General features: G+C 30.6%; 4 protein-coding genes across 6 annotated transcripts; 2 read left to right on the top strand and 2 right to left on the bottom strand.

Moving 5' to 3' along the window:
* The first annotated feature begins 1,636 nt into the window (after nucleotides 1-1,636).
* On the top strand, nucleotides 1,637-4,672 carry LOC111689551 (pre-rRNA-processing protein TSR1 homolog). The gene is made up of 7 exons (XM_023452017.2): nucleotides 1,637-1,869; nucleotides 1,931-2,010; nucleotides 2,065-2,584; nucleotides 2,643-3,492; nucleotides 3,560-3,683; nucleotides 3,741-4,007; nucleotides 4,070-4,672. Exons 1-7 carry the CDS (start codon nucleotides 1,764-1,766, stop codon nucleotides 4,544-4,546), a joined length of 2,424 nt encoding a protein of 807 aa, XP_023307785.2. The 5' UTR covers nucleotides 1,637-1,763; the 3' UTR covers nucleotides 4,547-4,672.
* Nucleotides 4,604-10,565, bottom strand: LOC111689552 (probable serine hydrolase). 3 transcript variants are annotated; one of them, XM_046951770.1, is made up of 4 exons: nucleotides 10,174-10,565; nucleotides 9,924-10,071; nucleotides 5,692-5,830; nucleotides 4,604-5,630 (listed from the first exon to the last, which is right to left on the bottom strand). In XM_046951770.1, the coding sequence occupies exons 3-4, from the start codon at nucleotides 5,815-5,817 to the stop codon at nucleotides 4,740-4,742; spliced, it is 1,017 nt and encodes a 338-aa protein (XP_046807726.1). In that variant the 5' UTR covers nucleotides 5,818-5,830; nucleotides 9,924-10,071; nucleotides 10,174-10,565; the 3' UTR covers nucleotides 4,604-4,739. The 3 variants fall into 3 exon arrangements, with proteins under 3 accessions (XP_046807726.1, XP_046807725.1, XP_046807724.1); XM_046951769.1 differs by lacking the exons at nucleotides 9,924-10,071; nucleotides 10,174-10,565 and adding exons at nucleotides 7,075-7,207; nucleotides 7,297-7,524; XM_046951768.1 differs by lacking the exons at nucleotides 9,924-10,071; nucleotides 10,174-10,565 and adding an exon at nucleotides 7,075-7,524.
* On the bottom strand, nucleotides 8,000-9,069 carry LOC124420069 (the record flags this gene model as incomplete). The annotated part of the gene is made up of 3 exons (XM_046951771.1): nucleotides 8,000-8,566; nucleotides 8,642-8,798; nucleotides 8,854-9,069. Coding segments are annotated over 3 exons (483 nt in total), but the record flags the coding sequence as incomplete, so codon positions are not given.
* Nucleotides 10,566-11,523: 958 nt separating the features above from the next.
* LOC111687884 (calcium/calmodulin-dependent protein kinase type 1) lies at nucleotides 11,524-14,913 on the top strand. Its single transcript, XM_023450363.2, has one exon. The coding sequence runs from the start codon at nucleotides 12,041-12,043 to the stop codon at nucleotides 13,367-13,369; it is 1,329 nt and encodes a 442-aa protein (XP_023306131.2). The 5' UTR covers nucleotides 11,524-12,040; the 3' UTR covers nucleotides 13,370-14,913.
* Nucleotides 14,914-15,535: the final 622 nt, after the last annotated feature.

The following is a 15,535-nucleotide window of genomic DNA, read 5'->3' as shown; positions in this document are numbered from 1 at the left end:
AAGGTACTTATTATCTTAGTTTAACTGAGTGTAATTGGCCAATTAAACTCGAGTTATAAGTGAGAAAACACATTTAACAAAAACAATAAAACAATGATTTCGGAACAACAAAAACATAATATTTGAGGTAAATTACAAATTTTCTGATTTGTTTTGTTTTATTAATTATTGTTTTAAATGTTTATTTAATATTTTTCCAAAATTTTCCATGTATTGCTTGCAAAAAACAGCTGTTCATTGTTTATGTTTTTGAGTGAAAACTTGGCAATACTTACAAAGTTAACTGAGCTTAAATCTAAAACTGAAAAACACAATCATCGGTTAAAGTCCGCCTAAATTTGTTCCGAGTTTAATCTAACAGCAAGTTAAGCCTAGTTAAAAATTTTGACAAACTTTTAATTGATTCGATTTCTTGAGAAATTGATAGTGATGTGGAAACAACAATAACAAAAACTATATTAAAAATACAATACAATGGGAGTTCACAAGCGACCTTCATGGTGCCAGATTATGAACAAAAACATTATTTTTTTCTCTTTTTCTTATAATTCAATTCATGTAGTTTTTTCTAATAGTTTTTGCGACCTTTTTCCCAGTAGTTGAAATAAAGTATTTTTTATATAAAATCTTGATTTAATTAGTCAGAATAGATGTGTTTGAATAGTAATCGAAAAGCTTGCATTATTGATTTTATCATATTTTTTTAAATTAGTCATTTTTAATATTAATGCAATAAAATCGCTTAAACATCAATTATTACGACGGAAAAATATCTGAAATTCATTAATTTTTAGAAATGAAAAAGCAACACAATTTTGTGGTCAATTGTGCTGCTTCCATGTGATTCTTAGTGGTACCCAGTGCTTCCCTATGGATTGTAACAGGTTGAAATTAAATAACACCTGAGTACCAACCTCGTGAAAAAACGAATGTTTCCCAGTCAAGTTATATAATGACATTCTAACTAAACCATTTTTCCTCGTCATTACATCTTCTGCAGGTGTCGTTCTATGAAAAATTTAACTTCTTGTTATGTGCGTAAGAGATTTCTGGTCAATACTCGGGTAATATTACCCAAAATGGTTGCATGATATATTAAGTCTAAGTCGTTTGACAAAGAAAGCGACGCATCGCCCCATAAAAAAACACTAAAATTAAGACTAAGTCAAAAAGTAATCTTGGGAGTGATACCTCAAATTCTCCTTATGCCTCAGATTCTTCTTATTTTGTACAAGCAGATCAGCCTTTTATCTGCAAAAAAACACCAAAAGCCAAAATAAAATGTTTCTCAAACACTGTGCAATGTCCGAAAGCACTATAAAAAGTTGATAAAATTATCAAAATAAGAAACATATTATTTATAAATACAACTAATATTAATAAATTGTTAATTTATCAAAAACTTTTTATTGAAACATTATTTTATTTCCCTACTAGCAAACTAATCAAATTTACTTTAGAACTCCAAAAATATTTTTGAAAATAACGGTTTTATCTTTATCACACAAAATTAAACTTTAGCAGAAACACCCTGTTTCATTTAATTTGTTTTCTTGACAATTGCCTCACACTATTTTTCTTTGTTTTCATTCTGTGACATTTGTAAACACACGCACACATCTCTGCTGCGTGTGCTTGTTCTTCTTAAATAAAAGTCGAAAACGAAAACACATGTGCTTCCATAATTCTAATAGAAAATTTTTGAAAAAATCTAATAAAATACAATTAAATAAATAGAAAATTGTTGAAAAGTGTAAGGAATTATGGCGGATCATGTATTTCATCGGCCTGGGCCGTTAAAACAGGCCAACAAAACCCATAAAACGGGCAGACATCGTTCCAAAGGCGCCATTGATATTGCCCTCAAAGGTAACTTCATTTTAGTTAATTAAATCTGAAAATATTAATAAAAATTTAAATAAAATTTCAGGCAAGGTATCAAATACAACCATTAGCCATAAACACAAGCAAGTCCAGCGTAAGGAACAGAGACGCAATCAAATGAATCAGGTATGTTGTGCTTATTACAATAAATTCTAAGTAAATTGTTAAATTCTTTTACAGCTGCGTAAAAACAAACGTGAGGAAGCTTTGGCTGTGAAACGTCAATTGGGTGGTCAGAACACTGCTCCGTTTTTGGTGTGCTTATTGCCCATGCACCTGCAAGTTGATCCCCGCTCCGCCCTTAGTATTTTAGAAAATTGTGATGAGGAAGCTGTAGTGGAACGCACTGCTTCTGGTGTGACGTATATTAATTTGCCGCGTTTCAAGCAAAGATTTGCCTTTATTATACCTCCCGTAGGTAGGGGCAATGAGTTGGCCGTATTGGATTATTTAAAAGTATGTGATACTACTTTAATGTTAACCTCTGCTGCTATGGGCGAAGATGAAGTTTTCGATAAGTGGGGACATCGTATTTACAATATGATCTCGGCTCAAACTATACCAACACCTGTGGTAGCTTTAATGGATTTGGAATCCCTTAATCCTAAACGACGTTCAGCTGCAAAAGCGGCAGCTCAGAAATTCATTTCTAAATTGCTGCCTAAAGAGAAAATAATGCAATTGGATACAAACCCAGAAGGTAAGTTCAAAAAATCTAAAAATATATCAAAAAGTTCTAAAAGTTTATATATTTTTAGGTTTAAATGTGATGAGACGTATTGGTGGCCAAAAGAAAAATATTGTTTATAATCGCAACAATCGTCCCCATCTATTTGGTGATCATGTGGAATTTATACCCAATCCCAACCCTGCCGAAGATGAAGGTTTACTAAAAGTTACCGGATTTTTGCGTGGTACTCCTTTAGATGTAAATGGTTTAGTGCATATTGCTGGTCTGGGTGATTTCCAAATGTCGCAAATTGATGCTCCTCAGGATCCTTATAAACTAGATAAATCACGTAATCAAGAAATGTTACCCGAAGTACGTGTAGTGGCTAAGGCAGATCCCAATAAACAAACCTCTTTACAAACCGAAAATATACCAGATCCCATGGATGCTGAACAGACTTGGCCAACGGAAGAAGAAATTGCCCAATCTCAATTGGAAACCAAGAAAATGAAATTGATTAAACGTGTTCCTAAGGGTTACAGTGCTTATCAGGCCGCTTGGATTCCCGACGTAGAAACGGTAGAGGCTGATGATGATGACAATGAAGATGAGGATATGGATGATGATGATGAGGAGGATGATGATGACGAAGATAATGATGAAGATGAATTCATGTCGTGTGAAAACAAATCATTTGATGGTGAATTTGAAAAACCTGAATCCGACACGGAGGAATATGTGGACACCGCCTCTGTATCAGATGCTGCTATAAATGATGAAAAATATGATTTACAAATGGACTTCCATGAAGAACGTGAAACTATGAAAAAACTTAAGGAGGCACGTATTGATGAAATGTGGCCCGATGAAATCGATACACCTTTAGATGTGCCAGCTCGCACAAGATTCCAAAAGTTTAGAGGATTGGAATCATTCAGGTAGGGTTTGTTATAATATGTGGTATAAATAGTTTCTAATAAACTTTTTTACTTTTTAAACTTTTAGAACTTCTCCTTGGGATCCCAAAGAAAATTTACCCAGTGATTATGCACGCATTTATCAATTTCAAAATTTCGATCGTACCAAACGGCGTATCATCAATGAAGCCAAAGAGATCGATGGCGCAGTGGTATGTTAAACTTTCAATTATAATAGCAACAAAAATAAAGTTTATTTAATTTTACAGCCTGGATGGTATATTACCATTCATGTGGCCAATGTACCAGCCAGCAAATGGACTGCTTTCAAATCGGCCCAACAAACTGATAATGTTATAGTTTATGGCATATTGCCACACGAGCATCAAATGTCCGTCATGAATGTGGTGCTGAAACGTATGCCCGATTCGGAAATGCCCATTAAATCAAAAGAAAGACTTATTATACAATGCGGCTATAGAAGATTTGTAGTGAATCCCATATTCAGTCAGCATACAAATGGTGATAAACACAAGGTAAAAAGCTAGACTTAGGAAAACTATATTAATTGAACTTATTAAAGAATCTTGTTTTCTAGTTTGAACGTTACTTTAGACCTCACACCACTGTCTGTGCCACATTTTATGCTCCCATACAATTTCCTCCTGCCCCAGTGTTGGCTTTTAAGACAAATCCTGATTCTACTCTAGCTATGGTAGCCAGAGGTTGTTTGCTTTCTTGCAATCCAGATCGTATTATTTTGAAACGTGTTGTTTTAAGTGGTCATCCCATGCGTATTAATCGTAAATCGGCCACCATACGTTACATGTTCTTCAACAAAGAGGATGTCGATTACTTTAAACCCGTTAAACTACGCACCAAGTGTGGACGTTTGGGTCACATTAAAGAATCTTTGGGTACTCATGGTCATATGAAGTGCTACTTTGATGGTCAATTACGTTCTTATGACACAGTCTTTATGTATCTCTTCAAGCGTGTCTATCCCAAATGGACATATGATGATTGTTTAATAACCTGTGAAGATGATAAGGCTGTGGAGGCCATGCAGGAATAAATGGATTCTTATAAATAGTGTTTTATATGTATATTAAAAATACAACAAATTCTCTGATTTTCGGTCAATGTATAAATTAAATAACATTTTTATTATTGTTAATAAAAACTAAAAAACAAAAAAAAACCTAAAACTTATTCTTTTAACATTAATACAAGTACTATATCCTTGTTCTCCAGTCTCATGTTATTGCTTACAATTTATATTTGTGTAAAAATGAATTAATAATTTTCGCTACTTTCTCTGGTTCGTTAAGGTGAACATGGTGGGTACCATCTACTTCATGGTACTCAAATTTAGGATTATGTTTTAAAATGCTTAACACTTGATCGTAATATTCCTTTTTCTCATAGTAGGGTCCCTGTAGAGCCTTAATAAACAAATGAGGACAGTTAATACGTTTGGCCATTTGCACAGGAACATCTTGAGAAAATGCATAAAATAGAGAGGTTTTCAGGCGACTATCACGCGAGAAATAGTATTTGTGGGGTTCATGTTCTGAAGGTTTTGTATTGCGCTGCAACAAAAATTTACAAGTCTCCAAATCCACCGATTTATCAGTACCCATATGCAAACGCTCCACCAACTGATCCCATTCGTAACAAGGCGGTTCTGTTTTATCGCGAATCCTACGCTCCACTTTAAGACTTCCATCAATACGTTCGGCATAATTATCTATAATTTTGTTGGCAGATCGCGTTAAAGGCTTTAACACATCTAAACCGATTAACATGTCCACTTTATCGGGAAGTAAGGCGGTGAAAACAAATGAATTAATGGAACTCATCGAATGTCCCATTAAGGAGATTTTATCCCATTTAAATTCTTCCATTATACGTCTTATCAAAATGACATAATCCAACGAATGATAATTCATGCCCATGGGTAGCCAAGAGGAGTGTCCATGACCCGGCATATCCAAAGCTAGAAATGACATATTCGAAGGCAAGAAAGGAGCCAAAGTATCAAAGGTACCAGCATTATCTTGCCAACCATGAAGACCCACAAGAGGACGTTCATGTTTGGGACCATACCATTTCCCCGCTATATGTCCCCAGGGTACGGGTATTTGAATTTCTTCAAACTGCAATAAATATTAAAATTCATATAATAATTTATCCGTTACAATATTTATTAAAACTTACATGTTTTGTTTGAAATTGTTTGACTTTATTCTCAGCTTTTGTGGCACCAAACGAACTGTTGTTTCTTATTTGCTGGTTAACATTTTTAACCAAGCGCAGGAGTTGTGTTCTATTGATACTGGACATCTTGTTTGTTAGTCTGAAAGTAAATTTAAATAAACCTTTAGTTACAACAAATTTAATATAAAAAATTTATAAAGGATTTCTTGTTGTAAGGATGGTTTTTGTACACTAAGTTGTAACTATCTCAAAGACCGTCTTGGACCATGTGAAATGAAGATAATAGAAGAGTATAGAAGAAAATAGTCAGACTCAAGTCAAGAATGTAATATGATAAAAGATCTGAAACTTAATTATAGCATCCAACAAAAAGAACAACAAAATCCCCGATAAATTCTTAAAGATTATATATTATCCAATTCGTCAAGGAGAGGAGAGGATGTAATCTAGAACATTATATGCACAATCACTAACTTCACGCATAGCATAAAAAAGTGTGGTATAGCCATATTCGAAAAGGCCCTAAACGAAAAATGTCCATATAAAATCGCTACCGAATCCTTAGACAACTTCTATACAGTTCAGTTTAATCCTAAAATCCTTTAATATCCTACAATCCAATTTACTCCTACATAACTGGTTATTTTGACCTGGATATTATCAAAGATAATTCTTTAATAGTGGCAAACTGGTGGTTTGACATCCATGGCCCTTCCAACTTTGCCTCTACACAGTGTTCAAAAGAAATCAGATATAAGATGGTGTTCAATAAAATTTTGCAAAAAAAGTGAAATTCTTAGGGTACCGGTACAAATGAGGTATCCCCTGTCTGAAACTACAAAAGACTTACTGGCATAAGGGAGAGCGGTTCCCAATGTGACCATTTAACCTGTATTTGCTCGATTAAAGCTTTCACCGGTAAATGGGACAATAAGTTTTATGGGAATGTTAAATAGTTAGACAAAAAAGTTGTAAATTCCACAATAATTAGATAAGAGGTAAGAAAATTCTAATCTACTCTCTATGTCCCATCAAGATTTGATTCTTAATAGATTAATCGCACATTATGTAAAAAGCAAACATCCTCCAATGTTAGATGTTATAGAATTTAAGTAAGAAAGATAATGAAGCACCCTTTTCAGGAAGGAAAAAAATAAACAATTTAATTAGCAAAGAAACAGAGACATAAACGATCCGGCTAATATATTTTGCCATGTGAGTTGTTGTTTTTTTTCTGAATTCTATAATAACACGTTATCAGTAAACAAATAAAAATTTTTGAAATTGCAAATCAGCAGACACCCAAGAATAATTTGTTATCAGATTTATGTCACTCAGTAGCGTTAATCAATCTATTTACAAAAAAGATACATTAATACTTACATTTGTACTTTAATATCACCTACTAAATTAATTTCTTTTTTATCTAAAATATCACTCAGTAATATTAAATGGTTTGCTTTTTAAGTGTTTTCTAATAAAAACAATTTGTTTCGCACACTGTCTCGTCTAGTATCTGGGAAAATATTGCACAATTAAGAAATTTTATTATTTGACGTCACCAATAGTTGCGTTGTCTGCAATATTTGTTTAAGAACTACGTACAACAATAAAATTATTTCTGCAGAAACCTTGACAATGACTCGTTGTTTTTATTATTAAATCATTTGCTGGACTTTGAACTTTTCCTATTTATTAATTTCACTTAAATTTAAAATATATTACTTTGGTTAACGAAATGTAAATGAAAAAACGCGTTATAGGTATCTAAGAAATTGCACTATCAATTCGTCAGAACGTTTATTGAAATTATTAGAAACTGATGTGAAAATAAAAAATTCAAAGAAATCTGTTGTCATAAAAAATGTTATATAAAATTAACATCACGAGAGTATAACATTTTGAATCATATGAAAGAGAAAAGAAAAAGAATTAATAAAAAAGAGTTGCCAAATTTCTATTTACTTTTAAAATACAACGATATTATTAAAAAACCGGTGACTGACTTTTTTTCGATTTTGCTGATTTCGAAATGTATCTTTAAAGCATGTCCGACATTAAAAGATTTGGATCCAAAATATTTTTGGAATCTTAAGAAAATTGTATTCAAATAAACCTGACTTTTTACGTTCGTTAAATTTTTTGATGAAAAGTGTTGTAAAATTTCACATCTAATTGTATCAAGAGCTCATATACACTAACTAGAATATTTTAGCATTGTTTACATCGCCATCATTAAATTTCCTTAGAGTTACCTTAAGGTACAAGAAAAGAACCTACCCTACAAGAACAGTGACAGTCAATTGACCGGTCATTTGACTGGCACTACTGATGGATGGTTTCTATCATAGCGTATAACAAAGTTTCTATCAGTTTCTTAAGGCAAATGGACAAAAGTGATGTAAACATTTGTGTACGTGTGATATTTCATCTCCCTCACACTTATGAATTCTCTCGACTTCAAAACATATATTTGCGCTGCTCACTCTTTTGTTGTTTACAAATCAATGATGATGGAAATGTTAGTCAGGGTTGACTAATCAGTCTTGATGGATATATCCATCACTGTTAACATATAATCATTGATGTATAAATCCGTCACTGTTGATCAATCATACTTGATGAATACATCAGTCACTGTTGACTAGTCATAATTGATGAATATATCCGTCAAATATGACCGGTATAACTTTTATAATAAAACTCATTTTTATATTATTTTTATTATAAAATATATTAGTTTTTATTATGTTTTAATACTATATTTAGGTTAATTTTTTTAAATATTTTTTTTGTTTTTGTCTATGGTGGCTCTTTTCTACGGCTTTTTTAATACTTTTTTCAAAGTCTAAGGACCCTTGCAGATTAAAAACTACTGAAATTTGTAGACGATATATATATTAATATAGCACATCTTTTTCATAATTTATATATAAAAGTATAGACATACCTTGTAATACTTTTTGAAATAGCGAAAGCTTAGCAAGCGCTTGTTTTCCCCACCTTCCTTCCCAATTGTACTTTTCGAGCAGGTCATCAGTTAACACCGCACGAATGACACAGCTGACATCCTCAGAAGTGCCTTTCAATTTATGGAAATATGTAATCTGTAAAGAAATATGATTATTAAATATTAAAAAAGAAATAATTTGACTTTATTACCATTGCTTGGCAAAACTCTGGAGATTCTATCTTCTGCTCTACCTCTCCCACCGCTTCAACTGATTTCAGTGGAAGCATGCTGGCTACTTCATCCAGAAGTTTATCTTGTTTTTCACCAGTCATACGACACACAGAACTTTCAACGTTTTTAATGGCAACCTTGCATTCCATTAATACCTTGGACTGGGCCAAGGCTTCAGGCTTTGACAAAATCTGTTAAAGTATTTGTTATTTAAATAGTAATAAAAGAAGACAAATAATACTTACGCTTGTCTCTAGTTTTTCCAACAAACAATTCTTTCACAAATTTTCTTCACTTGTTCAATTTTTATTTTTTCACTTTTCACTGATTTATTTGCATTATTTTCTATAAAACTTTTATATTTTTTTATATTGGACTCATATGTCCTTTTTTCAATGCTAAGGCGTTTTTGGAATTGCCTTTTATCCATAATAAAATTGTTTAAAAAAATTTATTTTATCTTTATTTTTTTTAAGTGTGTTTTTTTTTCTTAGTTTTTTCTTGTTTTTTTAAGTTTTCTTCTTGTTTTTAAGTTTTTTTATTGTTTTTTAAGTATATTTCTTGTTTTTTTATAATTTTCAATTTAATTTTTCACTTTATTCGTTTAATTTTTGTTAAGCTTTAAAATTTTCACTTTCGTCCATTCAATTTCGCAGAAATAATTATTTTTAATTATCTTTATTTTTTTTAAGTGTGTTTTCTTTCTTTTAAATTTTTCTTGTTTTTTAAAAGTTTTCTTCTTGTTTTTAAGTTTTTTTATTGTTTTTTCAAGTCTATTTCTTGTTTTTTATTATTTTCAATTTAATTTTTCACTTTATTCGTTCAATTTAGTTTAATTTTTGTTAAGCTTTAAAATTTTCACTTTCGTCCATTCATTTTCGCAGAAATAATTATTTTGTAACGACAGAAAATACAACACTGTAAATCAAACTACAACAGTGACAGTCATTTTACCTGTCATATGACTGTCATTTGTGATGGAAATAACCATTTTAATAAAATATTAATCAAAATGTAGTTGTTTCACTCTTGCATATGCATTCCTTACCAGTTTATAAATTTTTTTTAACAATGGCAACAACAATAATTTTTACTGCAGAAAATGCAACCCTCTACCGCAACAGTGACGGTCATTTTACCAGTCATTTGACTGTCATTATTGATGAAAACATTCATAACATTTTTTTCAAACCATTCTATAAAGAAAAAAATGCAAATGTGTTAGTAATAATAATTTTTCATGTGTTAGTTTCAGTCATTCATTTCTTGTAGGGTAGTTTTTATTTTAAGACACCAACCGAAAGCGAATTTTCTTGAGTTTAACCCTTAATTTGCCACCTGAAGATTGTCAGACACTTTTTCTGTAGCTTCTGATCTCCGCCTTTACTATAATGTCTAACTTCGTCGCTAATACAGATCCTCGAGCCACAGGGTATACACCGCCTTGAATGCGGATCAATGTTCTTTTATTAGATGTTCTGATCACAAAGTATACAGAGATTTCACTTTTGACATTTGAAAAAGTCTAAAATCAGCTTTTGTTTGATTTTGAAATTGTTTGGTGAGAAGAGGTTTATAAAATACAGCAAAAAATCATTTAATTCGGTTTGTGGGAAAGAGAGGAAAATAGCTTTTTGCTCGTGACGTCTAATTTAAATATGCAAATAAACCAAGCTTCTAAGGTTTATTTGCATATTTAAATTAGAAGTTACGCTTGCAAGTGGTATTTGTTAAAAATATCTATTTAAACCAGGTATATTTAAAGCCAATAAATAAATTGTTTCCTCTTTTTAAATTGCCAATTCATTATAACTAAGAACAGTTGTTAAGATTAGTAATAAACTTCAAATAATACGAAGAATTACAACTGCTCTTAATAATTATGAGTTGGCAATACACAACAGCTCAAAGTGTCGTTAACTTGTATTTAATAAATATCGCTTAACGTTTGCTGAAAATCGCAAAATAATTTTTATTTAAAATTATAATATTTTATTCAACTTTGTTGCGTAAAATAAAATTATATATGTGTATATTTGCAGATCACCAATTTTACGGTGAATTATAAATATTATTAACATTTTAACTAGAATTATGAACGTAGCTTAAGAAATGTTACATATAGTAATATACAAAAACAACGAAAATATTAAAAAAAAACTTTTATCATTTAAATTTTGTACAGAGAAACTATGTTCGTTATACCATACCGTTATTGATACATTTTTCTATATAAGACCTGGTTCACACTAGGAAACTTCTTTTGCGAAACTTTTGATTTTTCTGTGTGAGAGAAAGAGAAAGAAATATTAGTATATATATGGTATATATATAGTTTCCCAGTGTGAACCAGGTCTAAGCAATTTTCTTATGTAAAATTGTCACAATATAAATTTTGCCGACATTTACCTTTTATGCCAAGCCGACGACTAAAAATTGCAACAACGCCGCTGCCGCTCATTTGGTTCAGCTTCTGCAAAGTGTATTAATAAAGAAACGACAGAATTGTTTATGCGACGAACATCTACAAAAAACACAGCCAATTTGTTTTTGTCATTCTCTACCAAGCTGTCAAAATGAGGCTGTTGTTTTTGTTTCAAGCTCACTGTCTGTCACAATTTTGCTGATGTTTTTGTTATATTTACGTTAAAAAAACTAATCAGATGGACTATGAGTCCACTCTGTTAAGACACTTTGCATCAGTGTTTATTTGCCTTTATTGAGTATATGCTGCGCGGATGAGAGATTTACCGTTTTTTTCTGTGTGTGTGACGTACGAAAAAAAAGGAAAATTTAACAGAGAAAAAAAGTTAATTTTTTGCAATTAGAAAAATTTTATTATTCCAATTAGAGGAAAATTTATTGGAATTATAGAAAACTAGCGAAATAAGTGTGTAATATGAAATAAATGTATGCAAAAGCAAATAAAATAAACGAACGGAATTGCATTAAAAACGTTAATACAAAGCAATATACCTACAAAAAAATAAAATGTTAAAGATTTTTAAGTGAATTTTAAAAGAAGAAAAATAAAAAACAAGCAAGAACATCTGAAGAGAACAAAAACGAAAGAAAGCAACACTTCCCCATCATCCTCTTAGAATAAAGGAAAGGAATTCTGAAGGAATTTTTTTACAAGCAGAATAAGTGCAAAAGTGTAGCGATATGCCGTTATTTGGCAAAAAGGATTCGGCCAAAAAAAGTAAGGCCAAGGAAATTAAGGAACTAAACAAAACCATACCAATAGAGGATAAGTACAATTTACACGGCCTACTGGGTACAGGGGCATTTTCTGAGGTACGTTTGGCGGAGAGCAAAGACGAACCTGGTAAACACTATGCGGTAAAAATAATCGATAAAAAAGCGCTGAAGGGCAAAGAGGAATCATTAGAAAATGAAATACGTGTGTTGCGAAGATTCAGTGCTAATCATCAGAATGATAGTGCCGCTTCAACAGATTCCACTGGTAACAATAGATTAACACACCCGAATATAGTCCAACTATATGAAACGTATGAAGATAAATCAAAAATCTATCTGGTCATGGAACTGGTGACCGGAGGTGAACTATTCGATCGTATAGTGGAAAAGGGTTCCTATACCGAAAAGGATGCCTCTGACTTGATACGACAAATTCTCGAAGCCGTCGACTATATGCACGAGCAGGGAGTTGTGCACAGGGACTTGAAGCCAGAAAATTTACTTTTCTACAGTCCCGATGATGATAGCAAGATTATGATAAGTGATTTTGGTCTCTCGAAAATGGAAGATTCCGGTATAATGGCCACAGCCTGTGGTACACCCGGCTATGTGGCCCCCGAAGTTCTGGCACAAAAACCTTACGGCAAGGCAGTGGATATATGGAGTATAGGTGTCATTTCGTACATTCTCCTTTGCGGCTATCCGCCATTTTACGATGAGAATGATGCCAATCTCTTTGCCCAAATCTTAAAGGGTGAATTTGAATTCGATTCACCCTACTGGGATGATATTAGTGATTCGGCTAAGGATTTCATACGTCACTTAATGTGTGTTAATGTTGAGAAACGTTTTAACTGCAAACAAGCGCTAGCACATCCTTGGATCTCAGGCAATGCTGCTGGCAATAAGAATATCCATGCTACGGTTTCAGAACAACTCAAAAAGAATTTCGCCAAATCCCGTTGGAAGCAGGCCTACTTGGCCGCCACCGTTATACGACAAATGCAACGTTTGGCCATGGGCGAGGGTAGTAAAAGTAATTTGTTAAAGGATTCTAAAAACAACACTAGCAGTTCACAAACAACCACCGAAGGTGATTCAACAACTAGTGCGAATGCTGTTGGTGGAGCAGGAGGTGGAGGAGAGAGTAGTACTAAGCAAACGATTAATGAAAATACGACGTCGCCATCATCATCATCGAATGCTGCTGAGTTTCAAAACCAAAGAATCTCATCGCCTAGTTCTGCGGCCGCTGCATCTTGCCTAAATGGTAGTGATCAGAGAAACAAATAAATAGTGGTAAATGGTTTTTAAAATGAACTAGATTAAACTAACCCAAAATATAAAACAAAACAAAAAAAAAAATAATCTAATTTCGATATGAACCAAAAAAAAGTGATGCGAAAAAACAAAAAAAAAATAGAAAAATCAAATCGAATTATTTTTTTTTTCTTTTTTCATAAATTGAATACTGCACATTAACAAAAAATTAAAAAAAAAATTAATTATAAATATATAGTCGCATTAAGGGCTTTCAAAACGTAAACAAAACGTAAAAAATCAGAGTTAAAGATTATTTTTAATTAATTTTATTGCTTAAATTCTTTAATTAATTACTTAAGATTAACATTTTTTATTATGTATATTTTTATATATTTTTCAGCCTTCAACTTTGTGAGAAGGGTATTAAATTTATTTTTAAAGTTGTTATTTTGGAAAATTATTTTGCATACAAGATTTTAAAATTTTTTTGTTAAATTTCTAAAGGGTGAATCTGTGCTGGGAAAATCAAAATGTTTAGAGATAGACTTTTTGGTATCTTTCATATATTATTTTAACAAAATTGATAATTGTTACTTTGAAGCAACAATTACTTAAATGGTCAACTTCTAATGCTAGAAGTTCTTTTTCAAAAAAAGTCTGATTGATGTTATTTAGTTTTTGCTTCGAAGACTTGGCAAAACAATTTCAATTTTGAACAAAAATCATATTTACTTTAAAAAAAATTTTATTTTTTTTTATTTTTTAAACATTTGAAATGATTGCGTAAATCCGCTTGAGAAAGAAAATTTAGGATTATCTCTTAATTCAGAAAGTTAAAGACAATTTGTTGATAATTTCTATTAAACAAAATTTGAAAATCTTCTACTACGAAATAACAACTTTACTAGCTCATTTTAAAAATCTAATTTATATTATTTATCTATTTTTTAAACGAATTTATTTTTTATACATATTTTATATTTACAACAAAGCTTTTCTCATTCCCTACTTTCTACTTAGATTGCCAGTCAACTTAAATGTCTTAATTATTAAGAAAAATCGTTTAAAAATCCATTAATATTTACAGCAAAAGTCATAATATGAATATGAGTTATATACTATTAGTTTTTTCTTATCACCAAGTTTAAGTGTGATTGTGCAAATTTTTCTAATATTAATAACTAAATAATATTTATATTGTATGTATTTTTTTTTTGTTAATAATTTATTATACAAACGAATTTATATTATTACTAGTATTTTTGGTATAAGCTTAATACTACCATTGATCTTTAACCCTGATTTTATATGAATAAAAATTTTAACTATTTGCAAATTAAAACAAACAAAAAAACAATTAAAACAAAAAAAAAATTATATAAAAACGTATAACAGAAAAAAATAATTAAAGAGAGCAGACAGACGCATATTTAAACCATGACGAAAAGAATTATTAACAAATAAACAAAACAAAATATATAAAATAAAATACTGCACCTGCTTGTACTCTTACATATTTAATAATATAACAACAACCTATAATTATCTTTTTCTTACATACATTTATATATATATTAAAAAAAAAATTATAAAAAATAATAACAATATGTTTGTAACAAAAAAAGTAACAATTATACATTAATTAATAACAAAATATATACAAACATTAAAAAAAAGAAATTAAAACAACTTAAGCTCTCTAAAAAATATATTAACAAAAATTTAAAAAAATAAACTTACAAGAAAATATTACTAAAAAACAAAATTATACTTACATATACATATATACACAGTTATATTATATACTACTTACATTAACATAAATACATAACTAAATACTTAAAGAAAATCTTAAAAAAAGAAAACAAACATTTTTTATAACTCTGCTTAACAAAAAAAAAAAAAAAAGAAACAATTAAAAGCCACTTTATATAAAAACAAAAAAATCTCATACTTATATTTAAATTTTAAGCTAAAAAAATATTATTTTTAATACTTATATACTTTTTTTGTAAACCTAACTAAAATATTGAAAAAAAAATAAAAAACATTCTCTTTCCAAACTACTTAAAGTCTCTCTAAAACGCTCTCTAATTAAATACTTAATTATTGTACTTATATTTATTAATTTTTTTTTAAAAAACCACTACTTAGTAGATTATTGAAAGATTGAATTGAAAGAATGAAATTAAGAAA

This window comes from Lucilia cuprina, chromosome 5 (genome assembly GCF_022045245.1).
Source record: "Lucilia cuprina isolate Lc7/37 chromosome 5, ASM2204524v1, whole genome shotgun sequence".
In the NCBI taxonomy this organism is placed as follows: Eukaryota; Metazoa; Arthropoda; class Insecta; order Diptera; family Calliphoridae; genus Lucilia; species Lucilia cuprina.
Note: the sequence above shows the minus strand (reverse complement) of the source record. Positions and strands in the feature narration are given on the sequence as shown.

Coding starts and splice junctions, on each gene's coding strand:
- LOC111687884 (XM_023450363.2), top strand. CDS start 12,041: ATGCCGTTATTTGGCAAAAAGGATTCGGCCAAAAAAAGTAAGGCCAAG.
- LOC111689552 (XM_046951770.1), bottom strand. CDS start 5,817: ATGTCCAGTATCAATAGAACACAACTCCTGCGCTTGGTTAAAAATGTT. Junction 5,631..5,691: donor AACAATTTCAAACAAAACAT/GTAAGTTTTAAT, acceptor TATTTATTGCAG/TTTGAAGAAATTCAAATACC.
- LOC111689551 (XM_023452017.2), top strand. CDS start 1,764: ATGGCGGATCATGTATTTCATCGGCCTGGGCCGTTAAAACAGGCCAAC. Junction 2,011..2,064: donor GACGCAATCAAATGAATCAG/GTATGTTGTGCT, acceptor ATTCTTTTACAG/CTGCGTAAAAACAAACGTGA. Junction 3,684..3,740: donor AAGAGATCGATGGCGCAGTG/GTATGTTAAACT, acceptor TTAATTTTACAG/CCTGGATGGTATATTACCAT.